Source organism: Rutidosis leptorrhynchoides, chromosome 9, assembly GCF_046630445.1.
Source record: "Rutidosis leptorrhynchoides isolate AG116_Rl617_1_P2 chromosome 9, CSIRO_AGI_Rlap_v1, whole genome shotgun sequence".
Lineage (NCBI taxonomy): Eukaryota > Viridiplantae > Streptophyta > Magnoliopsida > Asterales > Asteraceae > Rutidosis > Rutidosis leptorrhynchoides.
The window spans coordinates 139704498-139723895 of record NC_092341.1 but is presented as its reverse complement, the minus strand read 5'-3'; the positions used below and the strand labels follow the sequence as shown (position 1 = coordinate 139723895).

General features: G+C 34.7%; 2 protein-coding genes across 7 annotated transcripts; one reads left to right on the top strand and one right to left on the bottom strand.

The window, feature by feature from the left end:
• The first annotated feature begins 594 nt into the window (after window positions 1-594).
• On the top strand, window positions 595-1590 carry LOC139868406 (uncharacterized). The gene has a single exon (XM_071856739.1). The coding sequence runs from the start codon at window positions 595-597 to the stop codon at window positions 1588-1590; it is 996 nt and encodes a 331-aa protein (XP_071712840.1).
• Window positions 1591-1878: 288 nt separating this feature from the next.
• Window positions 1879-10798, bottom strand: LOC139868471 (DNA ligase 6). Of its 6 annotated transcripts, none has more exons than XM_071856801.1 (19): window positions 8371-10798; window positions 8014-8131; window positions 7791-7872; window positions 7345-7447; window positions 7169-7265; window positions 6557-6659; window positions 6328-6444; window positions 6127-6174; window positions 5850-5947; window positions 4677-4742; window positions 4401-4557; window positions 4201-4308; window positions 4029-4078; window positions 3854-3888; window positions 3716-3777; window positions 3468-3629; window positions 3291-3379; window positions 2830-2929; window positions 1879-2564 (listed from the first exon to the last, which is right to left on the bottom strand). In XM_071856801.1, exons 1-19 carry the CDS (start codon window positions 10604-10606, stop codon window positions 2250-2252), a joined length of 4146 nt encoding a protein of 1381 aa, XP_071712902.1. In that variant the 5' UTR covers window positions 10607-10798; the 3' UTR covers window positions 1879-2249. The 6 variants fall into 6 exon arrangements, with proteins under 6 accessions (XP_071712902.1, XP_071712903.1, XP_071712904.1 ...); XM_071856802.1 differs by having other exon boundaries at window positions 2830-2923; XM_071856803.1 differs by having other exon boundaries at window positions 8014-8119.
• Window positions 10799-19398: the final 8600 nt, after the last annotated feature.

Sequence of the window (19398 nt, the reverse complement as noted above, 5' to 3'; positions counted from 1 at the left end):
TGAGGAATGACCGAGAGATGAATGTTGTGTGTACAAAATATTGGCGCTGAAATGACGAATTTACCCCTCCGCTCAAAATTACACATATTTGATCAAGTTAATCTCAGCCATTGATGAGCATCAATCTAAGGGCTGAAATTAATTTCCTCAAACCCAAGATAAAACTTGGACTCAAATGAATATCCTTCTTATACCATTATATACATATGTTTAAATTTCTAAGTCTTTGTATATCGAGTGATATGTTTTTATTTTGTTTTTTAATTTGATTATTAATTTGATCTTTTCATAAAATTATAAATCGATAAACTTAATGACAAGTCTGTAAACAATAATTTAACAATCAGGATTACCTATGGGTGCTAACATGAAAAGGATCGGCTCATGGGATTCATTGAAAAATCGGTTTGCTAAAAAGTTATCGGGGTGGAAAGCGAATCTCATTTCGATAGGGGGCGTTTGACTTTGGTGAAAGCGGTTTTGGGTAGTCTGGGGATTTATTACTTGTCATTATTCAAATGCCCCGAACAAGTTATTAACGAATCAGAGAAGTTGAGAGCTAAATTTTTTTGGGGTATAAGTGACTCTAAGAAAATGCATTGGGTCCGATGGGAGTTAGCTTTAGCTTCTCGGGAAAATAGAGGTCTCGATATTGGAAGCCTAAGATCATTTAACATTAGTCTCATTCTTAAATGGATCTGGCGATTTGTCTCTTTTCCTAATGCCTTATGGTCTAGAATTATAAAGGCAATTTATGGTGATTCGGGGGGTTTAGACACATGCAAGTTGGGTAACGGTATTTGGCCCATAATTGCTTCGACTTTCATTAAAGCAAAGGCAGCAGGTTCGGTCCCAGCAAACGTCCTACATGTTAAACTTGGTAACGGTTCCAACACTCGATTTTGGAAAGACAATTGGTTGGGTGATGGGGCGTTGAAAGACAAGTTCGCGAGACTTTTTCGGCTAGATATAGACCAAGATTGTACGATTGCTCGGAAACTTGTTAACGGAGGTTGGGTGTGGGAATGGAATAGATCGAGCATTGGTGCCCGGAATGAGGCATTGCTTCTCGACTTGTGTTCTAAATTAGATCAGGTGTCCCTTGGTGAAGGCAACTATCGGTGGTCATGGTCGTTAACAAATGATACGGGATATTCTGTTAGTAAAACCCGTTCGTTTATCGATGATCATGTTTTACCTTCGGCTCTTATTTACACCATGTGGTGTTCGCAAATACCACGAAAAATTAACATTTTTATTTGGAGGCTAGCACTAGACAGGTTGCCGACTCATCAGAACTTGTCACGACGTGGCTTAGAGATCGAGTCTATTAGCTGCGTTTCGTGTAATCACGTCATTGAATCGATTCACCATATCATGTTCGAGTGCGTCGTAGCTGCTGAGTTGTGGAGAAAAGTGAGGATATGGGTCGACATGGTATTACCTCGATTTACAGAATTGACGGATTGGATTGTTTGGTTGGAAGATTGGAGAGAGTCGGAAGACACGAAGACCAGACTGTTATCGCTTCTATGGTTTGGCATATATGGAGATTCGGAAATAGTCAACTGTTCGAGCAACCCCCGATGAAACGTTGTACTCTATTTGATTGTATTCATCTTTTTTCTTTTAATTGGTATAGAAGTAGAGGTAAAAAGAATATAAATTGGAATGATTGGCGTTTAAAGCCGTTGTAATGTGGTTGCGGGTCTATTCTAGCTTCTTGCTAGGATAGCTCGTTCTTTTAATAAAATTTTGGCAGTTCCAAAAAAAACCCGTATCGAAGTACGGTGACCTCAACGCTTGTTCCACGTTAATACAACAATCTTCTGCTTTAAAGAAAATGTAATTTTGTAATGAGATGATAATTGAAGTACTATAAAGTAATACAAGTAACTAAGCCGATTAGTCCCTGCCATGTCACTACCATCGGCCTAGTGAGTTTTACAACCTTGCATGTGAATGATAATATCATACTTGTAACTTACTGTAATTGAAATGTTAGCAAGTAACTAAGCTCAAAATTTTTCAGCACAAAGGCACATGAGATAGGACAACCAGCACCAAGGGTATAATACATAGCTTAAAGTATATTTGGTGACTTGGTACTTCTAACTTGACTTCTATACAAAATTTGTCATCATGAAGATGGCCGGTTAAACACGGGTAGTCCTGCTGGCAAAGAAACGTGTTTATATTTTACAAGTAAAAGTCAACAAAACAAAATATTAACCATGGACAAAAACATATCAGTTAGCACCCGGAACTTCCATTTTTCGAGTTTGCAGATGAAACATTTCAGCTATATCCATGGCTGTACTGCTATCACTTGGGTTTTTATCTGAGCGGGATCGAATGAATCTTGGGAATCTAACTGAAATGCCACGTGAAGGGTGTACTAAACCGATAGCAGCATGATGAACTGGCGATACAGTGAAATCGGCTCCTCGTATTTCCCAGACGAGTTCGGGAGTAAACCACATATCGGGCTCTTCACCAGTTTGATAGTAGGGTGGTCTCTCATTTTTAGGTAGTATCTTGTTGTCTACAAAGAACTCTTTCATCTGCAAGTTTCAATTGCAGCTATCTTAAGTTGATATATATTAGTACTTAAATAGAGAAGAGATACTACTATTTTTGGGGTGGGGACCCAGCTCAGCCTGTGCTTTAAAATTATTCTTTTTACCTAATGCCATTTGCAACCATTTATCCAACTTGATGGCTGACTATTTTCCAGTATATCTATGTATGTGTGCATGTGCCCTATGCTTTTTCAATCGTATTAAGATAAGTTGATACACGTAAAAAGATATAGAAAAAATGGCGGACCTCTATATAGAATGCATCAGAGAATCCAGACATTACACGGCAAACACTCTGATATTCTTCTGTGTCAGGGTCGTAGCACGCCATCAGAAATGGACTGTACCTAATTAACACAATGCCAATACAGCATAACAACATTATAAACATTTACAAAAACAAAGACAACAGGAACCTTTTCGGACAAATGATAGCAGGCCAATCACAAACGTTTCATCAGTTTCATATATAGTTGACTGTTGGACCAATAATTAAGAAGCAAGATTGATAATGATAATAAATAACAGTAATAGCACTTATAGTTAAATGTTCAAAAAAAAAATAGCACTTATAGTTGAAAGAAAAATGGAAAAATGACCAAAATACCCCTGTGGACATAACTGTGAAGTTAATGTTCAGAGGGGTAGTTGGGTAATTCTACACCCTCCACATTTAGTATGGTTGGTAATGGTCATGTGAGTCCTTACCATCCAGCCTTGCGTCCATTCCCATACCAAGCACCAATGGGAACCAAATCCAGGGAATCATTTAAGCCTTCTACATAATCTCGTTTAACCTGCAAATGGTATATATATATACCTACTGAGCATTCAAGATTTGATTATTTAATTAGAGTTATGTAACACAATTTAATTACAATGAACCTTTAACCAAGAACTTGAACGCTTTGATGGGAGATAACCAGCTTCAACATCAAGAGATTTAACCATGATTCCTTCACACGATGAATGGAAAGCATCATCAAAAAACTGGTTCATCTTAGTAACTGTGGCTTCATTTGTCACGTAAGCATCATCCATTTCCACCTACAACAACATGATAAATTTGAAAAACATAAAAACAAAATCCACGACCAGTATCGTCAGTTAGACCATAAAAGCAATGTACTTACTGTTATCTCCCGTGAATACTCAAAATAACCGATCTTCTCATTACCAAACAAATCTTTCAGATCTATGATTATAAACCCAATTTAGCAACAACAAAAAAAGAACATCCAGAACTATAGATATAAATGAGTAAATCTTACATTTTCTTCTTTGACGCAGAGGTAAACTCAACAGCCTGTGACACATGGTTAACTAAGGATTATAAAAAATTTGTTGTATTAAGAGTATGCAATATTAAGCTTATGTTATCATTAGTGCAGAAAATAGTAAATGCATAAATTCAAAATTATGTAAGTGTAGGGTCAAGATGATTACTGTTCTCCATTGGCAAACATGACATCAAATACGAAGACACATATATCAACCTACAGATAATAATAATAATAATAATAAACATGTTAAGAAAAACCACATAATTTTTTCAAAAAGGTGAAATCTTTATATCAGTACTACATAAAGACCTTGATACTCAAAAAATCAGGCAGACCTTAATGTTATCAACTGCAATTGCCGAATTTTTGCCTCCTCTATCACGTGAAGATAGTTCTTGAAATGAAAGAAGCTTAGGACCATTTTTTCTATCAACAGCAACCACCTTATAGCACAGAGATTTTGACAAAAGTCAACTACATAGTACATATGTAGTACAACAAAGCAACTAAGAAGAAGTTTGGTATAAAGACATACCTCAGCATCAATTATGAAAGTATGATCAAGATTAGAAAGCTCAGATATTATTCTGGTAACATCAGGAAACCTAGATGTTGTTTCGTCACCATTTCGTGAAAACACGCGTATAGATCCATCAGCTAATTTGTGAATTTGAGCACGCTGACCATCATATCTATACATGACAATGTAAAAGCTTATCAAAGCTTCTAGCATAATACAGTCAATACATGATAAATTAATTCTAGGCATATCAATTTAAATTATCGAATTCAAATAAACGGAAAGACTTACTTATATTCGCAAGTAAATGCTTTTCCTTGGAAAACCTTAAGCACTTCAGGGATTCCGTTAGTAATTCTGTAAAAGGAGTATTGAAAGAATCATATAAGTAAACTTCATCCCTTTGTCCATAATGGTAGGAATTAACCCAATAATAAGAGTAATTATTATTATTGGTATACCTGGCAAACGGGTCATGTTGGGTCGGTTTGGGTAACGGTCAAAATGGGTTTGGGTTAATATTGGGTCATGGGTCAAACAAGTCCAAATGGGTCAGGTTGGGTCGGGTTGGGTAATGGGTCGGAAGAGGTCATGGATCAAACGGGTCAAATGGGTAACATTCGATTTTTAACATTTATTATATTATTTTAGTTATTATTTATTATTATTTATATATATTTTATTCATAAGAACATAATGTACATAATAAATGATATAACCATGAATGCTTTAATAAATATTGACGGATGAAACTTGTTATGATCGACCCATTCACAAGACCCATTAGAACTGTGTCTCTATTTATTGAGCTTTAGGATTTGATACCCATTACACCCATTACACCCGTTTCTTTATATTTTGTATAGGACCCAACCTATTGGAGGGAAACCCATTGAAACTTTTTTTAAGTTTTCGTTCACTTTGTCGGGAACGGCTCTATTGAGTCGACATCAATCGTTGATTTGTCGGCGACTTGACTTGACTTTTAGAGCCTAAATTAAATTTGAGGCATGATTTAAAACCCATGGAAATTTGATTCTACCATTTTCATGGCGTCTATAATTATTTTTTATTTTAGTTTCTTTATGTTTTTTTAGAAAAAAAAAAAAAAAAAACTTTTTCCTACTTAAAGGCCGGAGGTCCTCTCGGAAGCAATCTCTTTATCCGTCGAATAAAGAGAGGGATGACTTTCTCTACACTCTTGAGAGTGTTACACTCTAGGTGGAGAAATGACTTGTCTTTATCCTCGGATAGGGGAAGGATTGTCAACATATCACCTCCCCCATACACCACTCATGTGGTATTGGGTTTTGTTGTTGTTGTTGTTGTTCACTTTGTCGGGCCTAATTTTCTCATGACCCAATTGACCCAAATTTGAGAGTATGGGTCTCAATTGCCAGGCATAATTATTGGTAAGCACCAACAGTTTCCCTATAATAAGAGTAATTTCAGTAGAGTGTGTACTTAGCCAGCATTGGCTTAATCGGTATGCCAGGAACCATTGACAATGTAGCTGATGAAAACTTCATCCCTTTGTCCATAATGGAAGGAATTAGCAGATCCTGAAGAAATAAGTAGTGAATAAATCATAACTGAAAAGTTGTACAGTGAAAACTTTAGTAATCATCTGTAAGCTAGTTTGTTTCTGATAAAAGAATGATTTATTGCATTCCAGCACAAAACATACCAATCATATCAACAAAAAATAGACATAAAGTGAAATCTAGTGCAAAAAAATTACCAAATTTGGGAGCACGTTATATGCTTCAATAATTGCTACAGAAAGTCCCTGATAAGAAAAAAGAATAAAAAAGGACTATTAGTAGAACTTAAAATTACCTGCTTAACACGTTTTCCTTTTAGCTAATTTTCTTTTATTTCCCCCATTTGACCTGATGGAGATAAAAGATATTTCTAGCTGATATCATCTATAAGAACAAACCTGAAGCTCTTCTTTTAAGGTTTCCATGGTTGTTCCATGGCTAGAGTTCATCACGATGGCATGAGCTAAAGCAGGCAGAACAGTTCTCATCATGGCCCCAATTCTTAAATTTCTAACCTACAAATTACCAAGAAACTGAATGTAATATCCAACACAACCTTGACAACCAAAAGTTTAAAGGTATGGGATACAAAATGTTGATCATGCAAATATTCAGCTGAATACTTACCAGCGTTCTGACTATGAACTTGATCTCCATCTCCCTACAAGATCTTAATAGATTAACAATAAGGTTTCTCTTTCTCAAGGTACTTCCACCACCTGTTTGTACACTGATGGATTCTATATTAATATTTAATATATATGATTAAATGGATGCTTCAATAAAAAAACATATACATCATTAGACAGTGGGGGTATATTACAGTATTATGTCTGAGAAATTAAAATGTAACATCTTCTCTTTATTTATTTTCGATTCCTATAGTGCTCAACTGTAGCAAAAAAATTCCACCAATATAACAAATGCCAAGCGCAAGACCTAAAGGTAAAAGGAAAAGAAATTAAACTAAAGCTTGATCATATATTAAAATCACCACGAGCTACGTATTACAAAAGTTGGTGTACTAGATTAAGACATGCAGAAAATATAATGGATGTTAAACACTCAAACCATTAAACCTAAGATGGCTTCTATTTGAAGTCATTAAAAAGTCAAAATTCAATATAATGGGAGGAACTTAAAAGCACACACTGCATAAGAGTTAATGCATAGCCATAACATATTTCAGATATCAACATATTCAACAACTCTGAGTACAAATATGTACAAATTGCATACCTTATCTCCCGAAGCACTGAGAAAACACCTCGGATTGAGAGCGGAGCTGGGGGTGCAAGTAGTTTTTGATTCTGACGACAGAGTTGAGCAACATCACCTTGTTCACATAGATTATTTAGCTTGAAAACTATATGCACAAGATGAAAGTTTGAGGTTGTACAGTCATAATAACATACCAAGATCACCTAAGCTGTTATACAAATCCCGAATCTTTGATCTGCTAGTCCCGCAAGCCTCTTCCAATGCTGCTGTGACAACACTTCCCCCAATGTTTAGTTCCTGTATCATAATCACACACAAAACAATATATTATAGGTATTCATGAACATTTAACAAACGATTGAACCCAGTTTTATCACACCCTTATCACATGAGTATTCACATCATCCAGTGACATATAATAGAGTCCAGGAAATGATACTGTTAACCCGTGGCCTTAATGGGAAATTCATTGGCTAAAGAAGAACATAATGAGTTTGGACTCTAAGAACTTATTTCCACCCAACCAGGAAATATCAGAACATCAAGTATTTGATTATAAATGCATGACAACATAAAGCTCTTCCATTACATAGAATGGGTTTAAATAAATTTAGGATCACAAATACGCATCAGTACTAACCGTGTTTTCATGGTCAGGTGCAATTTTATTTGTACACAAGTACACAGCTGGCAGTACATCCTCTGGTGACAAAATCAACAAGCTGCTTAACATGGAACATTAGGAACAGAGAAAATATCATATAACTACATCATCTGTTGAGCAAACTGTTAACTTAGTGACGAGATTGATAATGGAATTCAAGAGTGAAACCAAAAAATCCATGCCTTGTACAGTAACAAACCTCCTAAACATATTGCAGAGCATAGATGTAGCTTTAATCTTTCCTTTTTCATCCTCTAGCAAGCTGAATGTCCTGGCAAGATGTAGATAAGGAGCAGGCTTATCATCTGTCCAGCAGGCTGCACCATTCAATTCTTAGTACTCCATAAAAGTTATTAGCTCAACTGCATTGACTAAACATTGTCTTAATCTAATTCGTTTCATTGATAATTAACTTGTTGCTGGACCTACAGGGACAAACCCTTTACAAGAATTTCCAGTAAACTATGGGAGTATATGTAGATATTAACATAAAATTCAAAAAAAAAAAAAAAAAAAAAAAAAATGAACAACAATGAAAACAAAAACTAAGACCAACCATGGTCTAGAGGAGAATACTTGTCTGGTGGTAGTGATACAAGATCCGAAGCAACATTTTCAGCTGGTGGTTGAGAAGACAAAGACTGCATTGGTTGCTTTGGCAGCAAGTTATTACAGTTATCTCTGTCGGACACTTCAGCATCTTGATCAAATGACAAAGCTTTATCTTTGGAGTTGGTGTAATACAGGTCGAGAGCCTTGTTAATATCTCCTTTTGCCTCTTCTAAGATATTTGTAGCATAACCACGCAATGACTCATTTCCATTTACGATTTGTATAAACTTATCTACTTCATCTTGGTAATGCCTGGTTCCACTACTTCCAAACAACGTGTCATCATTATGGGGTTCTCCTGCAATTGAATCTTGAGAAACCATAGGTGAAAGCTTATTGAAGAACTTAGTTATCGTACACTGCTTTGGTCCACCAGGTTCAACTAGCGAGATTATTTTTTGCTTCTTGCTCGATTTACCATCATTGGTCTTCCGCTTTTGGCTAGGTGAAACGGTGCTTTTGCTTAACTGTTTGTTGCTAGATGATTTTTTTCGTTTACTTGAAGGACTTTCCTTATCATTTTTAAAAGTTGTAATGGGACTTGATGGTGAAGTAAAGCCTTTAGGAAAGCTTTTATCAAATAAAGAGGTAGTGACCTTAAGAATTTCAACTGAGCTTTCTTGAGATGTAGAAACAGTTGTACTAATAACGATCTGCTCGTGATATTCAGTTTCATGTTCATAGAAAATAGAAGCTGCTTCAACAACATTCTTTCCCGATTTAGTAATAAGATCTATCATCTGATCTCTAGTGACCCACGAAGGCAAGCAGTCACGAAGTTCATGTACAAATTCTTCCATTTCCGTATCAGTCACAACCTCCAAATCCTGTGAACCATGCTTCCCGTCTTTATGATCATGATATGGATGAGATGTATCATTTTGGGCCGTAGATTTTTCTGGATCCTTGACTTTTTCCTTTAGTTTGCGTGAATCCCCAGATACACGATGAAAGCCCATTAAAAAGTCCTGTTTGTTGGCCATTTCATCAACCAACCCAGCAAAATGCTTGAGCATTTTGTTAACATGTTTCCCATCAAGATTCTCAACATCCACACCTACAGTCGGGATAACACGTTTTGGTCTTAAGAACTTTACATACTCTCTAAGTTCTTCATAATTCGAGTGTTCACTATAAGGTACTAAGTGAATCTCAAATTCGTCCTTTGTCCTCACAGCAAACTTGTTACGTTTTACTTCATATGTCCAACCAGTTGGAACAAATCCCACCACCTTAGAATACCCTTTAGCCTCCATAATCTCCTTCATCTTCACAAAATTAGGTCGAAAATACGGCCACGTCTCACCTAAAAGATTCCACCCGATAACATGAACATCACTTTTACTCTCTTCATTAGTGAACACCTCATCGTCCCCAAACCCAACAGTACGCAGAATACTAAATTTTCTATCATCAACGTGTACCTTCCTATTACACCTACGCGAAATCTCAACCAAAATCTTCTCTTTCCCGATAACATAAGTAGCAACAAGAAACAAAACTGTCCTTCGATTCGTACCACCCTCATTCTCAATGCTATACTTATTAATCACATCAACAACATAATCAATAGACTCTTCTTGTAAAGGAAACACATATTTCGGATTACAGTAAGTAGTATCCAAATAAATAGCATCAGCACCAATGAATTCATTCAAAACAGTTTCCGATTTCATCAAACTACAATACCTAAAGTCACCTGTATGCACATACCTGTCACAAGTCCCGTCCGAATTCAAAATTTTGAACAAAAACTGTACGGCACCGGGACAATGATTAGCATCAATCAAGGTAACTTCGCAACCGTCAACCGAAAACGATTCAGATAACGGCAATGACACAACGAATGATTTAGAAACTTTTAGTACTTGAACTAGAAGACGTGCAGTAACTGATGAACAGTAAATGATACCTTTAGACCAGGTGGAATTAAGTCCGGTGTAGTGATCGGAGTGGAAATGAGAGAGGAAGTAGGAAACCGAGTAGTCGCCGGAGAATCGGAATCCGTCAACGATGAATCTAGTTTTGGGGATGAGTTTAGAGAGTGGGAAATCGGTCGGAATTTGAGGAAGAGATAACGAATTTGGAGATTGAGGAATTAATTTTTGAAATAGAGTTGTGGAATCTAGGGTTAGGGTTTTGGGATTTGATGTTGAGGGTGAAGGTGATGATGACGTCATGTTTTTAAGCTGTACATTAAGATTGGATATAGGATACGCAGAGTGGTCAGTTGCCGGAGCAAAGACGGTGAAGGTGATGGCGGCAAAAAACGTGTAGTTAAAAGGACAAACAATTTTCCGTGAAAGGAAAATATAATGTTAGTCGCATGCATCATCCGTCCCAGGATCAAACCGGAAGATACCGTGACCGAACCGAACTATACGGGACTGAATAGGGAATTTTTTTTGCCAAAACCTTATCTATCCCAACTGTTTTTATTGTACCCGTATGGTCAAATTTTTTTTTTTTATGAAAAACGTATACCCGCGTGTGGGAGTTGCGGGATGGTGAAAAAAAGGGTACCGCATTTGGGAGATGGGGGACGGTAAAAAAAAAAAGGGGGTGCCGCACGTGGGAGATGAAGGATGCTGAGGACACCTGCAAAAAAGTTAACAAAAAAACTGCTTAGGTAGTCTGTGAAGGTGCAAAAGTCACAGAACCCTTGTAAAAAGTAGGGTGCCGCATGTGGGAAACCCGGAACCCACTTAGCTTGTGGACGTACCGCATGCATGACTAACGGGACCCACACGTCAGCCCATCGTAGTGTATTATTTGTAGCATTGATATGTTTAATCACTCTTATTGCATGCATGTGACACAAGAAAATAAATATCAATCCTACTTAAACTCATCAACTCATCGGTTGAACTAGCAACCATTTACACTACAAAATTATCAAGCATAAATTCACACTATAAAATTATCAAGCAATGGCGGGAATACAAGTAAACGAGCAACCACCAAGCAACGAATTGTTGTGGTTACAAGCGACACGACAACATCGATCATTTAAAATATTTTCTGGTGCGGATGCTGGGAATCAGTTGAACGCGCGAAGAGCTGATAAAGCTCTTTGGGATCACATTAAGACACTCCCAAGAAAACAATTACATCCAAGAGTCTTTGATTATATTCGTCAAGCGGGGTTAGCCGGTGTTTTCTCTACCGGTTTTCATAAGTTAGATCATACACTAATTACTGCATTGGTTGAAAGGTGGCGTCCGGAGACACACACCTTTCACTTTCCAGTCGGTGAAGCAACCGTTACTTTACAAGATATTCAAGTTTTATGGGGTCTGCCCATAAACGGAAAACCTGTATCTGGAGTGTGGTTGTGTTGTGATAAGGAATGTTGGGTCGAATACTGTGAGTTAATGCTAGGTATTGAGGTAGAAGAAGAAGAAGTCTCTACTGGAAAAATAGTAATTGGCACGTTGGTTGAATTTTTGAAGTTTCCGGAATGTTGGGTTGAATTTTTGAGGTTCATATTGTGTTGGGTTATCGAGCACTGGAAATAGTGCGGAGATTTCGTCTTCGGTTAAATTTGCAAGAAAATCATAATTGTCATCCATTGATGGGTATGAATTTTCTTAGCAAAGTTCAAATAAATTTTTTTGTGTTTATTAATCTAGGTGACTGTATGAGTATGGTATGGTGTATGAGTGTGGTCTATAGAATAAAACTCCCAAACTGTACGTACCTAACCCAAATTATATTATTGTACCTGGATCTCCCACTTCCGGGATGTAATATTAAGACATTATGTTACTGTCAAAAGTCTGTGAAAAAGCTGTCAAAGTTTAACAATTAAAGCATTATTTTACCTAACCCGCAAGTCCCACTTCCGGGATGGGATTTTAAGACATTATTTTACTGTCAAAAGTCCGTGAAAAAGCTGTCAAAGAGCATTATATTACCTAACTCGGAAGTCCCACTTTCGGGATGTAATATTAAGACATTATGTTACTGTCATAAGTCTGTGAAAAAGCTGTCAAAGTTTAACAATTAAAGCATTAGTTTACCTAACCCGCAAGTCCCACTTTCGGGATGGCATATTAAGACATTATTTTACTGTTAAAAGTCTGTGAAAATGCTGTCAAAGTTTAACAATTAAAGCATTATTTTACCTAACACGCAAGTCCCATTACTGGGATGGAATTCTAAGACATTATTTTACTGTCAAAAGACTGTGAAAAAGTTGTCAAAGTTTAACACTAAGTGCATTATACCCCAAACAACTATATAGTTTTGCCACTATATATACTACACTCATTTCTTAACGGATCACACCTCATCTACATCTCTACAACTTATAATTTTCCTAAACACCAACTTATCCAGTTAAATATGAGTTAGTTATCTGTTTTATTAGAGGTTAATTACGGTGGTGAATTTGACCGTGAAGTGAAGACTTATTCCGGATGTTGCCAAAGAGAGTATTGTGTTAACGTGCGCAACTATGAGTTATCGACTTTGCTTGCGTTTCTTAAGGAAGACATACCTGTCGAGCACAAACAGGTATGGTATTTCAAAGAAGACAACGTTCCCTCTACAGTTCTTAAAGATGAAGAAGATTGGAATGCTATGGTAGATCAAGCCATGACACATAATGAAAAAATTAAGGTCTATATCGAATTTAAAGATGATAGCGCATATGTTGTTTCGACTGATGAGGAGGATGTACCAACTGGGCCATTTTACGACACTGATGGCATGTTTTATTCAGATTCCGACTAAGAAGCTAGGAAAGTTGTCGTTGTTTTTAATTCTTAGATTAATATTGTGTTTCAGGTTAATTATGTCGTACTCTAAAAATATGTAATCGTCTTGGTGTTTATTAATAAAAGTGTTGTGTTGTAGTGACCCGAACTTTTCCATGTTTATATATATTAAATGAAACTGTTATTTACATGATTAAGTGTTTCCAACATGTTAAGCAATCAAACTTGTTAAGACTTGATTAATTGAAATAGGTTTCATATAGACAATTGACCACCCAAGTTGACCGGTGATTCACGAACGTTATAACTTGTAAAAACTATATGATGACATATATATGATTATATATATAGTTAACATGATATTATGATAAGTAAGTATCTCATTAGGTATTTTAACAATGAGTTATATACATAAAATTGAGTTTATTGAATTAAGAAACTCGAAACGATATATATAACGATTATCGTTATAACAACGTCTTACTAAATACATATGAATCATATTAAGATATTGACACACTATGTTTAATCATGATAAATGATAAGTAAACATGTCATTAAGTGTATTAACAATGAACTACATATGTAAAAACAAGACTTCTAACTTAATGATTTCGAAACGAGACATATATGTAACGATTATCGTTGTAACAACATTTAACTGTATATATATCATACTAAGATATATTAATATATCATGATATCATGATAATGTAATAATTTAACATCTCTTTAGATATAATAAACAATGGGTTAATAATATTTAACAAGATCGTTAACCTAAAGGTTTCAAAACAACATTTACATGTAACGACTAACGATGACTTAACGACTCAGTTAAAATGTATATACATGTAGTGTTTTAATATGTATTCATACACTTTTGAAAGACTTCAAGACACTTATCAAAATACTTCTACTTAACAAAAACGCTTACAATTACATCCTCGTTCAGTTTCATCAACAATTCTACTCGTATGCACCCGTATTCGTACTCGTACAATGGAAATGGAAATATGAAATCTTGTGGTCTATTAAAATATGTGTCTATGCATGGGATGTATGTTTATGAGAAATGGAAATATGAAATCTTGTGGTCTATTAAAATTATGAAATGATTATTTATGTTAAACTAATGAACTCACCAACCTTTTGGTTGACACTTTATAGCATGTTTATTCTCAGGTACGAAAGAAATCTTCCGCTGTGAATTTGCTCATTTTAGGGATATTACTTGGAGTCATTCATGACATATTTCAAAAGACGTTGCATTCGAGTCGTTGAGTTCATCAAGATTAATATTAAGTCAATTATAGTTAGATATATTATGAAATAGTATGCATGCCGTCAACTTTCGATGTAATGAAATATTGTCTTTTCAAAAATGAATGCAATGTTTGTAAAATGTATCATATAGAGGTCAAGTACCTCGCGATGTAATCAACTATTGTGAATCGTTTATAATCGATACGGACTTCGTCCGGATGGATTAGGACGGGTCTCTACAATATATACATCGTATATTGCATCAATGAAAGACACAGAACCTTTTACATCTTATAATCATCACCTATATTACCATCATAGTTCTCCATCATCTATTATCACCTTCGTTCATCACCTCTTTAACCTACAATCACCAATAGATCAACGGCAACCATCACTTTCATCATCAACTACCACCAAACCGCCACCACTTTTCTTCATTTTCTTTTTCTCTATTTTCCTTCATGAACTTATCACCACTACCATCTTTAATCTCCAACATCCTCGATACATCACCGAACTTGTTCCCTATTTTCTGTTTTGAGATCACCGTCATTCAATCACTGTAACCTTCTACTTGCTTTTGATCTTGCAGCCCACACCCGCCACCACAACCACCGGTTACCATCACCAAATAATACCACCATCATCAAACAAAAACCATGAAAACCGTCATCCATTCCTACCACCTTACATCTTCAAAACCACTAAACTACACTGATATTCTCCACTGTTTTATGTCGCTGCTATAGCAGCTTCTGCTGTACATTATTTTTCTTTCTTGCAATCGAACCAAAAATCATTCGAACCACCTTCTTCACCACAAACAACCGTGAACACCGTACTTTCATCTCGTCCCTCTCTCTCAACTATCTATCTATCTGTGTTCTTTTCTTTTTCGCACTATGAGCTAGTTCATTTCAATTATATTATTTCTGTTTCACTAAATCGCCACCGACAATTGTGTGATACTTCTGACACGTTATAAATTTTTCTTTTGGAACGAATATAAAACAAAGGAAACTAATGTACCATATGTTGATGTACATGATTAGTCAAAAAGAAAAGTGAAAGGAGACACCACAAGCTTTTGTCTACCAACACTCTGTACGAAATCTTTTTCCTAGTTGTGCCAATTATTTATTTGGGCTTTGAAACAACGTTATCACCTTTGTCCTGATTCGACTTATATCCGTCACTATATTTTTTTTTCTTTTCTTTTCGATGATGAATGTGAAAATAGAATGACGAATACTATCATGATAAAGGTGATATGTGATATAGTTGATGTTATAGTGAAACGAAAATGATATTAGGAAAATAGATTGATGATGGTGATGATGCCTGTAACTCAAGAATGTTGATGATGTTATGATGTCAAAAGTATTATGATGATGGCGTGATTACCGTATGATGATGATGATATGTGACCATGAATGGTGTATGTTAATTAAGATGATTATATTGTGATAGTGATTATGGCGAGTCATGGTTTGATAATGATTAAGATGAGAATTAAAGATAGGTTAAGTTAATGATATCGATGATGATGAAAGAAGAGAACTGATAAATAAATCGGTTTAATACATATTGGATACAAATAAATTCAGAAAGATACAGACAGAGTAAATGGTTAAGAGTGTAGGTGGTTAAGCGAGAGGTCGCGGGTTTGAGCCCGGGCTGCGACATTATTTTTGAAGCTATTTCCTTAAGGTAGTATACTTATTATTCCTATTTTATTATTATTATTATTATTATTATTATTATTATTATTATTATTATTATTATTATTATTATTATTATTATTATTATTACTATTATTATTATTATTAATATTATTATTATTATTATTATTATTATTATAATTATTATTATTATTATTATTGTTACTACTAATATCATTATTATTATTATTATTATTAACATTACTAATTATAACTTTAGTTTAAATGTATTTTGTATATAAAATATAACTATATTTTTATGATCTTAAATTAAGAAGATAGATATTATAAGTTAGATACAAATATTAGATATATAGAAGTATATATAATAAGTATACTACTTTTACTAATAGAATACTTTTTGTTCATTTACATTTTAATATAACTCGAATTTGTTAAAAATACTATCATATTAAAAGTTATGAGTATTTAGAAATATTAATACTAAATATTTATTCAAAGTATATTAATAAAGTATATAATATAGTATTATGGTAACTTAATAAAATATATATAATAAAAATATTTAAGTAATTATTAAGATTAAATTTAATATCACAATTATATTACTAATATCAAGATATATATTTAATGTTATTAAAATTGTTAATATACATACTTAATATAGGTTCGTGAATCCGAGGCCAACCTTGCATTGTTCAGTTTCGTCGTATGAATATTTTTACTACAAAATATTGGATTGTGAGTTCATTTGCTCCCTTTTACTCTTTACATTTTTAGGACTGAGAATACATGCGCTATTTTTATAACTGTTTTATGAAATAGACACAAGTAATTGAAACTACATTATATGGTTGAATGGATCGAAGCCGAATGTGCCCCTTTTAGCCTGGTAATATAAGAATTAGGGAACATCACTAATTTTGAGAATTAGTGCACCCCTAATTGACGCGAATCCTAAAGGTAGATCTACGGGAACTAACAACCTCCATTCTGGAATTTGGAATGCTTTAGTACTTCGATTTTATCATGTCCGATGGGTGTCCCGGAATGATGGGGATATTCTATATGCATCTTGTTTAGGTCGGTTACCTGGTGTTCACCATATGAATGATTTTTATCTCTATGTATGGGATGTATATTGAAATATGAAATCTTGTGGTCTATTAAAATGATGAAAATGATTATTTATGTTAAACTAATGAACTCACAAACCTTTTGGTTGACACTTTAAAGCATGTTTATTCTCAGGTATGAAAGAAATCTTTCGCTGTGCATTTGCTCATTTTAGAGATATTACTTGGAGTCATTCATGACATATTTCAAAAGACGTTGCATTCGAGTCGTTGAGTTCATCAAGATTATTATTAAGTCAATTATAGTTGGATATATTATGAAATGGTATGCATGCTGTCAACTTTCGATGAAGTGAAAGTTTGTCTTTTAAAAACGTATGCAATGTTTGTAAAATGTATCATATAGAGGTCAAGTACCTCGCGATGTTACCAAATGTAATGTATTCGTCCAGATGGATTAGGACGGGTCTCTACAAAGAAAAAGTTAACTACGGCACCTATATTGTCATTACCTGAAGGGAATGATGATTTTGTGATATATTGTGACGCCTCAAAGAAAGGTCTCGGTTGTGTATTAATGCAACGAACGAAAGTAATTGCTTATGCGTGTAGACAATTGAAGATTCACGAGCAAAATTATACGACGCATGATTTGGAATTAAGTGCGGTTGTTTTTACATTAAAGACTTGGAGGCACTACTTATATGGGGTCAAAAGTATTATATATACCGACCACAAAAGTCTTCAACACATATTTAATCAGAAACAACTGAACATGAGGCAGCGTAGATGGATTGAATTGTTGAATGATTATGACTTTGAGATTCGTTATCACCCGGAGAAGGCAAATGTGGTAGCCGACGCCTTGAGCAGAAAGGACAGAGAACCCATTCGAGTAAAAGCTATGAATATAATGATTCACACTAACCTTACTACTCAAATAAAGGAGGCACAACAAGGAGTTTTAAAAGAGGGAAATTTAAAGGATGAAATACCCAAAGGATCGGAGAAGCATCTTAATATTCGGGAAGACGGAATCCTGTATAGGGCTGAAAGGATTTGGGTACTAAAATTTGGCGATATGAGAGAAATGGTACTTAGAGAAGCTCATAAAACCAGATACTTAATACATCCTGGAACGGGGAAGATGTACAAGGATCTCAAGAAACATTTTTGGTGGCCGGGTATGAAAGCTGATGTTGCTAAATACGTAGGAGAATATTTGACGTATTCTAAGGTCAAAGCTGAGCATCAAAAACCATCAGGTCTACTTCAACAACCCGGAATCCCGGAATGGAAATGGGAAAACATTACCATGGATTTCATCACTAAATTGCCAAGGACTACAAGTGGTTTTGATACTATTTGGTTAATAGTTGATCGTCTCACCAAATCAGCACACTTCCTGCCAATAAAAGAAGATGACTGATGTGCGTAGAGGTGTATACAAAATAGTTATATTTTTACTACAAAATACTATTAAATATGATACAATTTTACACAAGTTATTTATTTATTTATAGAGTGGATATACCTAAACCTTGCTACAACACTTATAGGCAGTGTACCTAATCGTACAGTAGTGTAGTTTTTAGTAAGTCCGGTTCGTTCCACATGGATCTTAGCCAAGTTTAACGCTATATTTTTAAAACTATATTTGTAAATATATAAATATATAAGTAGTATTATTATTATAAAAGGGGGTTTTTACCGTTTAATGACCGGTTTATCGATTTTAAAACTTTAGTCGCAGTTAAAACATAATGTAAAATATTAAAAATAAATATAACTTAATTTAAAGCGTAAAGTAAATAACGATAATGAAATTGCGATAAATAAAAGTGCGATAAATAAAATAACAATAAATTAAAGTGCGATAATTAAAAAGTACGATAAATAAAATGACAATAAACTAAAGTGCGATAATTAAAAAGTATGATAAATAAAATGACAATAAATTAAAGTGCGATAATTAAAAGTGCAATTAAATATGAAATAAAGGAATTATGCTTATTTAAACTTCCATAATCATGATGTTTGACGTGTTGATTTTAGTTTATTACCATGGGTTAATTATCCTTTATCCTGGATTATTCAATATGTCCGTCTGGTTTTTGTCCATAACAGTCCATCAGTCATAAATATAAAGTGCGAGTGCCCTCGTCAAATTATCCTTATATCCGAAGTCAAATATTCCAACTAATTGGGGACTTAAACTATAATT

Excerpts from the sequence above, each read along its gene's own strand:
- LOC139868406 (XM_071856739.1), top strand. The coding sequence starts at position 595 with ATGCATTGGGTCCGATGGGAGTTAGCTTTAGCTTCTCGGGAAAATAGA.
- LOC139868471 (XM_071856801.1), bottom strand. The coding sequence starts at position 10,606 with ATGACGTCATCATCACCTTCACCCTCAACATCAAATCCCAAAACCCTA. Across the intron at positions 4,743-5,849 it reads ATTAAGCCAATGCTGGCTAA|AATTACTAACGGAATCCCTG; the intron begins GTACACACTCTA and ends CTCCTTTTACAG. Across the intron at positions 4,309-4,400 it reads CTTTCATAATTGATGCTGAG|GTGGTTGCTGTTGATAGAAA; the intron begins GTATGTCTTTAT and ends CTGTGCTATAAG.